This window comes from Odontesthes bonariensis, chromosome 17 (assembly GCF_027942865.1).
Source record: "Odontesthes bonariensis isolate fOdoBon6 chromosome 17, fOdoBon6.hap1, whole genome shotgun sequence".
Lineage (NCBI taxonomy): Eukaryota > Metazoa > Chordata > Actinopteri > Atheriniformes > Atherinopsidae > Odontesthes > Odontesthes bonariensis.
In genome coordinates, this window is record NC_134522.1 from 28,344,340 (window position 1) to 28,359,616 (window position 15,277).

Sequence of the window (15,277 nt, forward strand, 5' to 3'; positions counted from 1 at the left end):
ATTGTGCAGTTGAGTTGTAAAATAAATGTTTTTTATCTCTAACCATAAATGCTTTCTAAACGTACCAAAGTGATTTTATTTTCTAAAGCCAACAAGAAAGGAATGTTTAGTTGTAATGTGTTGTGTTTGCATGAAGCTTTTAAAACAAAACTTTTAATGAGAAAATGCTCTATAGGCCGTATTTCTTTAATCAGGCTTGTAGAAGCGGAACTTAACAGGGCCCTGTTAGGAGACATATTGAGTAGTATGATTAAATTAATACCCTTATATATGAAATAAAAAACAAGTTGAACTTGACCTATGACTTGCACCTTCAGTTTCAAGACCCAGAATTTGACAATGCCCTGTGCAATTTAGTTAACATAGAAGATCTGCCACCCAAGGCAACCATTAAGGTGGTTAGATTAGTCGATTCAGATTTGAGTTTGACCAGTACAGACGACACAGTGTTACTCTCTGATAATACAGATTCACCAGAGCGTCTTTGTCGGTGGCCAGATTTTTCACTGTTCCACCATTCTCATATGAAGTGGAATATGCTTTAAGTGAGGGCAGTTCTGCATATGCAAGGGAGACTAAAGGTATCAGGTCGACTAGAGATCAAAAACACAATATACGGGATGCTCTGGCTGCTGAAATATACAAAATTAAAGCATATCCCAGCTGTAAACAGATTGGCAAAGCTGCAGAGGCACTTGTGTGCAAACACCCATGCCTCAAAGAAAGTGGCTCAAAATCAGGATATGATGGGTGGAAGAACAGCTTGCGCTTTAAAATGGGCAACTACAGAACTAAATTGAGCAGGGCAGGCATAAAAGATGTTGCTGTGAACTCAGGGAAGCGCAGCAGGACCAATCCAGAAGGTGCAGCATGTAGGCCCAACATCAAGAGACCCAAAAGAGGGGAAGTTCCGAATTACCCTCAAGGACAGATTAAGAGCACACTGGATACGCAGAGACTAGAGATGGTGGAGCAGTTTAAGAAGGCATCAATGGAGAGAGACATGGTTCTCATTCACCAACACAAGCAGCAGACCTTTGTACTGAGGCGTGAAGAAATAGTGAATTCAGGCCCGCCTTGAAGTTGAAGTTGTTGAAGTTGACGCAAGATGGCCCGCACGCTTTTGTGAAGCCCAGGTGAGAAACTTTTAAAAGGTTACATATTATGCCAAAGTCACGATTTTTTAATTGGCATAATTTGTATCAGAAGTTCAAAATTGAGATATGGCACTTCTACATTGTGAACTGGGCACGAATGGATTTTGTGTTCCATGCAGGTTTACTGTGAATTCCATAGGATCACCAATCAGAATCTTCCATTTTCCTTCTTTGCTGCACTCGACAAGTATACAACTCAACTTCTAAAGCTCTACAAAGCAAGGAAGGCTGGAAGTTTTTGTGAGAACATGCAAGAACTTGTCATATGGCGAGCAGGTCTGAATATAAATAATCTCCTACAGTAAATTAATGATAAAATGTGAGCACTGCTTACACAGCCTAATCCCCCATATGCACACCTTGTCTATGTGTACTTCAGGACAAGAACAACGTTGGTGCAGCGAGGACAGCAGCCCTGGCCGGCCTTACACTCTACCTGAAGGAGGATTCTTCTGGTGTCTTCAAAACTTGCCAGGTATTATACAGTATCTTTCCCATATACACTATGCTATTTTGTTCTCAAAGTTAATCAGTAATCATTGGTAAGCACTAATGGAAAACAAGTTTACCAATTCGAATCATTAAGAAATAAAATCTTTGGTCCAGGTACAAAACATAAATTTTTCTTTTAAGCAGATTTTTTTTTTTTTTTATTTGAACAAGATGGGTAGACTGGACATTTTTTGCTTTGCAGGATGAGTTGGAGGCAACCCAGGGAGAAGCACTGGCTCTGGTGGGTCTGGTCAACGAAGAGGAGGGACCAGCTGGAATTCCTTCACTTGAGGAAATACTGTTAGTTAAAATTTGTAGTTTTCACCATTGTGATTTTATATGGTGTTTGTTGTATTTTCTGTTTTCAATACCATGTAAAATTATCATCCATTTTGTATTCTGCCATATTATTTTTCCAGTAGATTTCTCCCTTTTCAGTGTTAGTATCTAAAACTCTAATCAGTCAGCCTCTACTTTGATATAAGGGCCATTAACAAATTCTTTCCCCTAAATGACATATTTAGAGGTCTTAGAAGATGGTTTTTGAAAGCATTATTACATTTTTTGTAGTTAAATTATAAAATAGAATGACATTGTATTGTAATTCAAGTTGAGAAATCTATACAAGGTCACCATCATAAAGCCCCATACACACACGTCGCTGCTATTTACTCGCTCAGCGAGTGAAGTCAATAGAATGTCTATGTGTTCACGCGAGGCGAGGAGGCGAGTAGGCGAGGAGAGTACAAGCGAGTACAAGCGATGCGATGTGGGCGGATTCCGAGATGAACATATTTCAACTTCGAGCGACGCGAGTAAGCGAGTAAAAGCGAGTAGCCAATTAAAATGCAGAATACAGATTATTGACAGGTGACGTTCCCCCAGTTTTCTCCAAACAGTGGCCACCCAACTTCTACACACCAAGTCAGCAAAAGCACCCAAGCGAGTGGCGAGTAGGCGAGTGAGCGAGTAGCGAGTAAATAGCAGCGACGTGTGTGTATGGGGCTTAACAGTTTACAAAAAGTTCTGAAAATGTTATTAGTCAAATTACAAAATTGTTTGGTTTTGTGTTGAAGATGTAAGGATCAGCTTATTTTTAGGCTTAGCACTTTTATTATGTAATGTCACTGTTTTATATACCGTTTTGCAAGTGCCTTGTAATGTTAACAATACCCATTAGACAGTTTTTTGGGCTCTTGTTTCCTTAAAGCTGACCCTGACATTTCCAAAGATTTTCACAAAGTAAGCTGGTTAATAACATTTGTGGAAAGTATCTTGAATATGGACTGTTCATAAATCCACTCTTTGTTGATAGAGTCACTTTTTGTTTTATTGGCTTTGATCATAAATTCAGTACTGTTAATGAAAATATATCAGACAAATGTCAAAAACTAAAGTTAAATTTATATGGAGGACTGACTTGAAAACGTTTACAGGATTGTTGTACATTTTGTACATGGAAAATGTAATGTTCAGCAATGAATGTTTGTAGTTTCTTAAAAAACAAATGGTTAAAGTTGTGTAAAATACTGTTTAATTTGTGTTCATTCAACTTAAACTGTTTAAGGCAATCAGTTTCTTTAAATGAACTGAGTAAACACAACTAGAATGTAAAGGTTAATCTCAACAAAGAAAAATAAAGTAAGCTAAACTTAGTTGTTGTAATTTGTGTAAAAAGACATTTAAGTTAATGGTACTCAATTCATATGAAAAGAGTAATGCAATCTTAAGTACTCTTAACTCTATCTATTTAATTAGTTATAACTTGAATAATGGAGGTTGCTTTAACTCAGGAAAAATAATTCATTAAACTTTGAACGTTCGAGTTAATAAACTTAAATCATTTAAGGCAATCGGTTTCCTCAAATGGTTTGTACGGTGGCCGACAAGTGCAAACGCGCTGCAAACGGAAAAACAAATCCAACAGTAAAACGCTGCAAGAGAAAACTGCGGCAATCAGAAAAACGACCGGAGCACACGCGCTGGAAACTCGAAAACACATGCAAGAGAGAAATGCGCTGCAAACTCGAAAACACATGCAAGAGAAATGCGCTGCAAACTCGAAAACACATGCAAGAGAGAAATGCGCCGCAAACTCCAAAACACATGCAAGAGAGAAACGCGCCACAAACTCCAAAACACATGCAAGAGAGAAATGCGCTGCAAACTCCAAAACACATGCAAGAGAGAAACGCGCTGCAAACTCCAAAACACATGCAAGAGAGAAACGTGCTGCAAACTCCAAAACACATGCAAGAGAGAAACGTGCTGCAAACTCCAAAACACATGCAAGAGAGAAATGCGCTGCAAACTCCAAAACACATGGAAGAGAGAAACGCGCAGCAAACTCCAAAACACATGGAAGAGAGAAATGTGCTGCAAACTCCAAAACACATGCAAGAGAGAAACGGGCAGCAAACTCCAAAACACATGCAAGAGAGAAACGTGCTGCAAACTCCAAAACACATGCAAGAGAGAAACGGGCAGCAAACTCCAAAACACATGCAAGAGAGAAATGCGCTGCAAACTCCAAAACACATGCAAGAGAGAAATACGCTGCAAACTCCAAAACACATGCAAGAGAGAAACGCGCTGCAAACTCAAAAACACATGCAAGAGAGAAACGCGCTGCAAACTCCAAAACACATTCAAGAGAGAAACGCGCTGCAAACTCCAAAACACATGAAAGAGAAAAACGCTGGAGTTTGGAGCGCGTTTCTCTCTTGCATGTGTTTTGGAGTTTGCAGCGCGTTTCTCTCTTGCATGTGTTTTGGAGTTTGCAGCGCGTGTGCTCCGGTCGTTTTTGTGATTGCCGCATTTTTCTCTTGCAGCATTTTACTGTTGGATTTGTTTTTCCGTTTGCAGCGCGTTTGCACGTGTCGGTCACCGTAGGTTTGAGTTCAACGAACTCATCGGGTTTTACAGTGAGACTTTAGATTTCACTGCTCATCTGTCCAATGATAGAAAGTATAAACAGTAATTGTACGAATCAATAATCTTACTAGTCAGAAGAAACCCACAATTGGAACATGTGTACATTGGTGATTGAGTAATGTAAATAAACGAAAAAACGACTCAAATAACCTCCAATTATACTCTGAGCTCATAAACACGGGACAGACATGCATGGCATTTCAGCAAGTACGTTTATTCTAAGGGTGTAGAGTGACCTTTTTATAGTGCTAATTATCTGGCTGAAGGTGTGACAGAGTACAGGGAGAAAGTGCAGCTGGCTGTTTTCTCTGTATTTTATTGATTTTCTCAGAAAGTGTTTCATGAACAATAAAAATTTGCAGAAATTAAGAAATGACAAGCAAAATTACTGCAATTTTGTTTCTGTTGGTCAAAGCATCACAATGAATTCTAAAATAATAATAAAAAACAGTGGAAAGAATCAAGTTAATGCATGGTAAAATGTAGTCTTGAACCACTTTTTTTCTGTATTCAATAGAAAATGATTCAAAATGAGGTCTAAAGTGACATCTGTGAGCCTATAAATTTTGAACAAAATTATAGATCTATTGTGTTACAATGCTCTGGCCACAACAGGAGACTGGTTGATAGGCAACCAGTGAATCACAAACTATTTTGACAACTATCTAAAAAAAGAATTACGTTTACTGATAATTACATTTTCAGATGTTGTGAGAACCTATAATTTTTAGTTGCACAATGCAGGCAATTCTAACCACTGCACGACTCAAATGATAATCTAAAATTTTTCAGAATATGGTTATTAAAAGAGAAAATATCAACATGAAATACAAATTACCATCCTCTAGGAAGGCTTATCCAAATAAAAATGTGTCAGCCTTGAATTTAATAAAGTCATGGTTAGATGTATAAAGGTTGAACCAACCCTGCTTAGCTGATTCTGATATGCTTTTAATTAATGTACCCAGGTGTTGTTTTTTCTGTTATAATACGTAAGCAATTAAAATGGCAAATTTTAAATATGTTGTTATTGAACATAGCAAGGATTTATTTCACTTAACAATGTTGCACTAGAACCACCTTGTTGCAATAGTTCTATACATGTTTTGTCTTTTTTTTTTTGGCATCTTCTTGAGATTTTCGAATGATTTTTTTCGGTGAAAACATTGATTTCTTTTATCAAATACAAACACGTTTTCTGTATTGGTTTGAATACTGTGCTGCTGGAATGACTACTGCTAGTAATTCTGGTACTTTTTTCAAATCTGTGATGATGCATTTCTTTGGTGGTAGCAGGTGAGCATTCTATAGCCCAAGTAATGCCTGAAATAAGACCCCAAAGCCACATGACTAGGTGAGGAGACGATAGAGGGCAGGGGGAAATGGAAAGGAAGCAGGGGGAAGTTTAAACCATTTCTTCCCTTGATCATCATGGGGAATCTGAGATCACTGACAAATAAAATTGGAATAGGAATGCGGTACTATCTGTTTCATTGAGACATGATTGTACTAATGTGCTCAGGGAACCAACACCTTTCTACCTGCCTCTTGGTTAATATGGATACACAGCTCTTAGTCTGCAGACAGTGGTATCAGTAAAGGATGAATTGCAGAGCTTATTAACAGATGGTGCCTGAACATTTTACTAACAAGGAGTGTATCTGCACCTAAAATGTTGAAATGTTGGCTGTGAGTTTTGATCAGTGTTTTCTATGTCGAGAGGTCACTTTGCTACCTGCTGATACCAAATGTGATGTAATTTTCTCTGTTGCTGTAAAACAACAAATACAACAATAAAGCGCACTTGTGCTGATCTTTGGAAATTTAAACCATGCCTCTTTATGCTGTACTTCCCACAATGTGTAAACTTCTTTTTGCTGTCATTAATACGACAATAATTTCATTTTAGTTCGGGGAATAATATATTATCATTAAATTTGATTAAGTTCAATTCTATTTGTTTTTTCAATAACCAATGTAGTGACATTGAATGCTACCTAAGGTTAAGGGAAAATTCCAGGATTTTTAAACCTGGGAGACATTTTTCTTTAAATGTAGCAGGAATGTAATATGTAATTAATTGTGCAAATGAAAAACAACTTTATTTGCAACTTTCAGGTTAAGATTGTTATCTAAAGTCTTGTAACCCTAGGGAAAGGATCTGTACTGCACTCTGTACTTGTACTCTGTATCTGTACTTGAGTCTCACTAAAGAAATCAGCATTGTCACAAAAAAAATTAAGTGAGCATGACTTGATAAGATTTTGCATGCTGAAGGTACATAACACAATAAAATGACATGTAAATGACATACAAAAAGCAAAAAGCCTTAATCTATCACAAAGATTAAATGCATTGATTGGATGTAGTAATGTTCTATGATCTGTTCTGATGAACTTGGTAGTTATGTTCCAGTAGATTTAGTTTTACAGTAAGACTTAACTCAGAATTTGGGGTGGCTGTAGCTCAGGAGGAAAAGCAGTCGCCAGTCGACATGTAGTGTGAAAGCACTTTGAGTGGTCAGATTGACTAGAATCGCCCTATACAAGTGTCATGCTCACAGATTATAGACATTTTCTGGACTCGATTAATTTCCTGTTTTATTTTGTTAACCTCTTTGTCATCCTCATTTCACTTCCACTTCCTGTTAAGTTTCCCCACCAGTCTCAGCCACACCTGGTGGCCATCACTAATCATTGACTCAGTACTACTTATGGCGCATTTCCATTAGCTCGGCATGGCTTGATGCGGCTCGGCACGTCTCGGCACGGTTGTGTTTCCATTTACAACCGAGTATCACTTCGTGCCTCCTCGACGTGGGCGACCAGAACAACAACAACAACAACAACAACATACGAGGAGGATAGCATGGAGGACACCGAGGCGCTCGTGTTGCTGCTCACCCTGTGGCTTTTTGTCGCACAGAAGGCAAGAGAAGAGAGCCAGAGAAGACTCCTGGCCGCCAGACAAAACAGTATAGAAAAGTGACGACACTCATCGGCCAATCAGTGGAAGGCAGTCGCCTGACGTCACGGTTTAGTAACGCTTCGGCTCGCTTGGAACCAGGGCTGAAGTGATACGGAAAATCTACCCGGTTGCAGGTACTGCGTGCTAGTGGAAACACGCAATAGCACGCAGAGCCGAGCCAAAGCGAGCTAGTGGAAAAGCGCCATTATACCCCTAGCATTCCAGACCTACCTTGCCAGATTGTCTAGGTTCCTCAGTGCCAAGCTCTCTAGCGGTCTCCAAGTGTATGTATACCTGTGTTTGACCTTTTGTCTGTATTTTTTTTACCCTGTTCATGCCTTGCCCGGTTTGATACCTTTGCCAGTGGTTTTTCGACTCTGCCTTTGCCCAGCCCTGCCTGTACTTTTGCCCCACAGACTGCCTTTCTGTGTATGACCTCTACTTGTCCTGCATTAAAGTGTGTTTGATCTCTGCACTTGAGTCTCCAACCCTGCTCGTTATTTACAAGTACATTCCATTTACCATTTCAAACAGTTCATTTTCATTTGTGTGAACTAAACAATTAACTTGTTCAAGCTAATGTGAACTTATTTAACACCAGGTAACAATATCCCAGAAAACAGGAGGGAATTAGGAAATGGAACAACGTTACAATGAAGAGTTGAATGTCTCTTGGGTTAACATCTTGTAATGTTTCTGCATTGCCAACATACCTTTCTCTCCACACAAAGAAAAATGATTTGCACACAAGAACAACAGAGACTGGACTCATCACAGTTGGAAACAGGACATGATGAGAAGATTATGCTGTGGAAAGTGCTGTTTTATTTACAGCACCTTGAGAATTATGGATGAGCCTACTTGATGACGGTTTTTGTGTTGACATCAATACCAAATGTATTTTGACACTTCCACAACATTGTTGAGTATGTGAAAAGCGAAATACAGATCAGCAGAAAGGAACATGAAGCACACACACTTGCCCACTGTAAAAGTTCTAAAAGTTCATCCAACAGGTTTTTACAAAGTGTGCAACTGAATTCACTCAAGTTGTGGCTAGTTTTGCTTAAAAAATATGCAATAACTCCCGTCTGTCTACTTCATCTTACATCTTACTGGATATTTTATCCAAAAGAATAAAACTCTTGCAACTCTCAAGGTGAAAAACAAAAAGGTATTTCTCTGCTGGCATCCTATCCACAATGCTCTAAGAAATGTATGATAACAATCTGAGCCTGTTGCAAATACAAGCATTTTTACTTTACCATGATTGAAAACCCAATGTTATAACATTGCAGGTATTTAGAAATGGCCGGTGATGACATTTGTGCTTCGTATAGGCCAGACTGCCATTATTGTTTGCCAATCAATACCAAAAATGCACCAAAATGACCAATCCTTACAATAACAATCCAACAAGAGTTAACAATAGACAACCTTGAGATGAGACGGGCCTGAACCAAGTTAATCATCACCTTCTCGTATCCATGTTCCATAGAGTCAAACAATGTTTACATCCTGCAACAGTTTTTCATTAGGCTAAAATTTTCTGAAAATACAACTTGTGATTGCACCACACGCAAAAAAGCTAAAGTTTGATCTGAATGGTGATACATCTCACCTTCTCCCTAACACTCACCAAATCTCAACCAAAAAGCTTTTGTGTGAGTCACATTGTGACAGCTCACTTCTCTTATTAAGACTCAGGACAAAATTTAAACAGCAGTGCACTTTTAAAACTATGAGGGTCACACCTTTTTTATTCTGCTGAACCAAGGTCCCAGAAATACTGTATGACTGCCTGAAGCCTGATACCAACAGCCTGAAGAAACACCCTCGTGTAAAGTGTGCAAAGTCTACTGAAACCCAGTAAAGAGACTGTTCAAGTGCCAAACCCTCTGATTCAATTGTCAAGATTTTGCTACATAAGACCCCTTTAAAATCAAATTTAAAACACAATGAAGAGCCATTTGGTAGATAGCTGGCAAAAAAAGGGTGTTCCTGCAGATGCTCTAGCATCTTGTGTATAAATCAAGCCATACTGTGACCAAAAAAAATCAAATAAATATATTTTCTAGCAGACTAAATATACTTATTTTCTTACACAGGGTAGTCTTCATATCTATGTGATATATTGTCTGTCATGTAAGACTAACCATCTTGTATTCCCTCCAAATATATTTGTTTTAATCTCTAAATGAGACGGATCACATTCAATTTTCTCTACATGACTTCATTTGTAATTAAAACAAAGCACTTTCCAAAATATCCAAGTCAACATCATGTATTCTACTGTTGGGTCGTTAGGCATAGGGGATGCAGCAACGGATCTTACAGAAAACAGAGAAATTAATTAAAAACACAGATCCAATCATGTATTACACCCCCAATGTAATATAATCATATGATATGTCTGCTCAAAAACACAAGATGGAGAATGTCCTCCCTATAATTACCACCAAAGCTATATGTGACTTCTAGTGGTCGTGATTGTAAGTGCATTTGAAGTGTCAACCGTGATGCCAAAATGGAGTAGTACAAAGAATGCTTTTTTTATGATAACCAAGTAGTTCATACTTCTAACCCAAAGCAGGTGATGTTATCGTGTAAACCAAGTGGGGAATTAGAAAGTGTCAATGTAATGTGTCAAAGCCAGCAAAAAAAGCCCCTGTATGTAAAACCCTATTTATGTCTTCCTTGCTGCTTGTAGGGGAAATATAAAGGTGGATATTCCTATGGCTCATATTAAGAGATAAGAACAAATGACCTAGTACTCGGTCCTTTCAGACTGGAGACGTTGTTTCTGTTTCTTTGTAAATCATTGAAGTGGCATCTGCTTCAAACTATTTGGCGCCACAGACTGTCGAGGCCTGGCACACACATATTTTGCGAACCACTACAGGGTGAGAAAGTGAAAGCTTATGCGCACCAGGCTGGACATTGTTGGAACTGAGTGGTGGCTGGGTTGTGTTGCAGACTTTAAGGTAAGCCTGCAGAAGCTGCCTCATTTGCAAGCTCCGGTTGGTGAAGATGAGGGATTTTTATCCAACTGAGACTCGCCCAGTTATTCTGAAACGTTTTTGTAACAAAAAACATTTCTGAAAACAGTCATTTCCAAGGCACACATTTACTAGCTATTATAACTAAAGCCAGCCTATGCAAATGACTGGTAGCACATCTTATCTACAATTTACTTTGAAAGGACTTTACAACGATGCAACTGTTGAATGAAAATCAAAAGATTTCAAGATTGGTCTTAGCCCACAATTTTTAAAGAGCCTAACAATGCCTTAGATGTCGCTATATGTATTCATTTAGACTTCCCCTGAGGGCTGTGGCATCTGATAGACAACAGAGCGGTCTCTGAGCACAATGATCGTAGTCATATCAGTCCATCTAATTTCATATGCAAATCTCAAACTGATTTGAGAAAAATCTGGGATATACACCAAACACAAGAACTGTGTATGAAACTGGAGCTGGACCCCTGCAGTCAACAGTCCTCAAAGTAATACATCCCAAAGGTGAATAGAAAACACTGTTTAGAACATTCGAACTGTACTTAAGTCCACTCAGCCGCCATAATTCCACAAAGTGTGAACTTATATATCTACAACTTTCATTCCTGACTATTCCTATTAATCCACTGACTTTTCAGATCAAGCACAGCAATCAGTCCCATAGATCAGATCAGAGCAATGCAGGAGCAATACACAAATAATAAATCATTATTTCTATAACACAGCAACAACAACAAGAGCAAAAACAGACAATAATAATGTCGAATCAAAGTAAGACTTAAAAAATTAAGATTATGACAAAACTAGGCAGTTTTTCATTATTTTGGCTCATTCTATATCACATACAGAGCGGAGCTCTGAGGCATTACATAATACCAGAGAAAACCAACGCTTGTTCATTTATTTCAGTCGGAGCTTCCCCCTAAAGACCAAATCAATTGCTTTATAATAATGACAATATTAAGAGAGAGACGAAGTTAATAGTCAATTAATGATCAGAGGAGACCCAGCTTTTTTAGTTGAGCAACTATCAGTGTTTATTTACTTCAATGAGCGTCAATGGAAAAAATAAACTTTGAATCCCCTAGACGCGTGTTTTCTCGGCGACACTTTCATTTTGATCTCGATTAAATGATTTCAAAGGGTGCAAAGTTCAATTTTTCAGTGCCTGCAAAAAGGGCAAATGCAGCGGGGAGCAAAACAGAGCCGAAAATGACTCCTGGCACAGTACGCATCATTTAACAGACAAAATACTCACACTTCTCTGTCTGAACCCACATTCATTCGCCTACGTATGGAATTTAAGTTTCTTCTACGTGACTTCTATCAATTAAACACTATTCGTGACATCATCATATGTAATCCTGTTAACTAGTTGCCTTAAGTGGGCGGTAAACTCCGAATAAATATGTTTGAAAAGTTTATGTCGCCTGTCCTTCAAACCTTCCTGGTTGCAATGACAAAAATAAACTGTCGGCTGTTCCAGCTAAGTCCAGGTCCAATTGTCATCTGTTGGAACCAAACCCAAAACAAGCTTCGCTTCAGAGCGCCGACTCACCACTTGAACGCCGGACGATATTCTCCAAAAAAGTATTTTGCGGTGCCACAAGCCCTCTCTTTCCCCCGGGCATCCTGCTGCGGGGGAGCGGCTGGAGCTGCTTTAGGTGGCGGTGTGTCTGCTCTTCGGAAGTCGGTACTGATGCTGGCTCTCTGTCCGGTGTTGAAGCGCATTGTAACCGTGCGCTAGGGCTGCTCGGAGCTCACTGAGCCAAAGCAGCGTGCTGCAACCCGCTGCCTGCCTGCCTGCCTGCCTGCCTGCCTGCCTGGTGCGCCAGGACGCATGCGTGGCTTCTGCTGGGAGCTCCGTCCTCGAGATAGTGATGCTTGGAATACATCACAGCACAAGTGATGCACCTTCAAGCAACGTCTAATTGAATGCATGGGAACATTAGAGTATGTACATAGCAAACATTAAAAATGATGGAAATAGCAAAAACTGCAATCTGTAGGCCTATATGATTTCAGTCAATATTAATCGGATTTTTACGATTAATCGTTGTATTCTGTAAATTCTATTAACGGGAAACAGGCTATAATAGTATTTGATTGTAGCTACTTACCCATAATCCTGGACGAGGGCTTTAAAAATCCAAGATAAAAGTCCAAATTGTCACTGGAATCAACACATCTTCATGTGTTTAAAGTCTGATTTAAATGATTGATCGTGTAAAATAAATATAGCTGAAGACTATTTTTCTCAGTCACTCCCTAGAACAGCTAACTAATCCACGGCTCTGTTTGTCAAGATCATTTATCAAGAAGTTATAAATAGGCCTCGTTACCGTGTGACTGATCAGTAAAGTCTCTTTGTTGGGTTACAAACTCCCTAATTCCACCAACATTCTGTCAGAAAGAAAGCATTTTGAAAAAAATCGAATTAAATAAAAGTTTCGATAAAAGTTTATCCATCAGATCAGCTCCCCAAAGTGACAATATACCCAGAGAGCAAAACTCTTTTGGCCCATATCTGGCCCACACCTTACATGTTCATCCGGCCCACATACAGCACGGAGTGATGGCACTTGGGTCTCTTATCTCAGGGAGCAGCACTGAGGGTTAACAGGGCCTCTGGGAGATGAAGGCACCAACAGGAGCACGGGCCCATGCTGCATCCATGGCCACTTGTTTGTTGGGCCAGACTTCAACGCGCCTGACTGGTTATCTCAGCACTCAAAGCTGCACTGAGAATCCGAAGATTATTTGAGTGATAGATTGGGAGAATGTGTTCCACAAGAAGGTAAGTATGGACCGCATATATATCAGTTATTGGGTTTTGAAAGCTTTATAGAGAATAGGAATACACACACAGGTTTTATTTCATGTCCCTTTAAATAATGTGGTGAGCCCTTAGATTTCCCTCCAGAGTATCAGAACTCAGATTTAAGACATTCAATCAAGTATAAAGGTTCAGAAACTTGCTGTATGAACCTGTTTTTCTCTACTCATAAAGTCTTAAAGGGAGGCGTTTGGCTGTGATCGTGAGGGTAAGGTGCTGGGAATGTATCATTACAATAAGGAATCAGTCTAAAGACACAGAAAAAGTTTTGTGTGTGTCTGAAAAGGTTGAATACGGCTTGCTTAAAATGGTCAACAAGACCCGAAAAGAGTCACAATAAAATTACATTTGATCAAATGAAAAAATGTATATTATTTATCCAAAAGAAAAATTAGGATGACAACCTGGCAGAGGAATTGAGAATGTTGTGTTTTTTGTTTTCAACACTGATGTAAACAGTACGATCAATAAGGTGATAAATCAAAGAAAAGAGAACTTATACATGAGGACTCTAGTGAGCATGCTGCTGAGCCATAATAAATCATAAATATGAATAGGGTTATGCTAACACTCCAGTGTTACACTGAATCTCAGTCTCATTTACAAATCTCTCGTCTCGTATCATCATCTGCCCACTGACACCATCTGTCAAAGAGCCTTTTGAGGTATTCTTAGATATTACAGGACTGTTTGTGTCTGTGTGTGTGTTGTCAATATATGTACTTGGTGCCAAACGCCCCCATGGGATGTCTTTAATTGGACCACTTGCATCATAGAGCATCAAACATATGTGACAGCACAGATCTGAAGGCTGTCGTCTGCTGAGGTTGAGAACTAGGGGCAATGATTCATCTTCATTGTATGTAAAAGTTTACTTCACCAAAACGTTGTTAGAAAGGTTTCAGTCATTTGCTAGTTAATCTGTTACCTGTTAACTTGTAAGTGATCTGGGTGGAGGCATAGCTAATGGTTCCAGGTAAGGGAAATAGTTGTATGAGAAGCCTCTTGATTTACAGCATTCTATCATCTATCACTCAGCTGAAAATCAATACTTTTACTATCAAGCCCCCTTTTTTTACAAGCTAGCTGGCTGTTTTCAGTTTACTGTGCTCTGTATAAAGTCCACTGACAAGTAAAACTATTCAGATCATCATTTTTGAAAGGATCGAAACTTTGCTTCAGCGCTTTGAACATTAACAGTGCAGACACATTTCATCCCAGTGTTGTGTCATCTGAAGTGTGTCAATCAGTAGACTCAAGGACAGAAGAGGAGGGGTACACACTGAAGGATCCGGTGTAATAAAATTGCTTTGTGGATTGTGCACGTTTCACTCCATCCCTACAAAATAATAGTTTTGCAGCAGAGAAGAATACCTTAGTAGGAGCAGCAATAGCAGAGATATCTACAAGAAGTAAGCCTACAACATTTCAACACAATGGCATTTTTCCCAAAAGTTTTAAATTTTCAAGATGTTTGTAGGATCTCTCTCCACCACTTATATGCCACCTTGGACCCCCATGCTCCCACATTCATGGGTTACAGAGATGCCTGTAGTGATGGGCCTGCTCACAGACTTTTGTGTCCCGCTGCTCTATTTTGCAAATTGGCTAGGCATCACTAAAATGCATTACATGCATCAAATCACTATTATTTGTTGTGTCTTTTCAATAATTTGACCAGTCTTAATCTAGAGCCTGATTTTTCAGATGGGAAAACAGCAAATAAAGGGTTATTTTCAACTAAAAAAACATGAGCCAAAGCTACTGTAACCTAAAAACAACTGATTAATCGCATTTTGTATCACTGCATACCTACACATAGTATACATATGGCTTCCATCTTCTAGCATTGACATTTATAGAACATAAAA

General features: G+C 39.0%; 1 protein-coding gene across 1 annotated transcript in view; it reads right to left on the reverse strand.

Moving 5' to 3' along the window:
• The window catches only part of kcnh5b (potassium voltage-gated channel, subfamily H (eag-related), member 5b), a 194,094-nt gene extending 181,751 nt beyond the window's left edge, over positions 1-12,343 (reverse strand). Inside the window, exon 1 of the mRNA XM_075447653.1 lies at positions 12,129-12,343. Coding sequence (XP_075303768.1) covers positions 12,129-12,201 — 73 coding nt within the window. The 5' untranslated portion in view covers positions 12,202-12,343. The remainder of the gene's footprint in view (positions 1-12,128) is intronic.
• Positions 12,344-15,277: the final 2,934 nt, after the last annotated feature.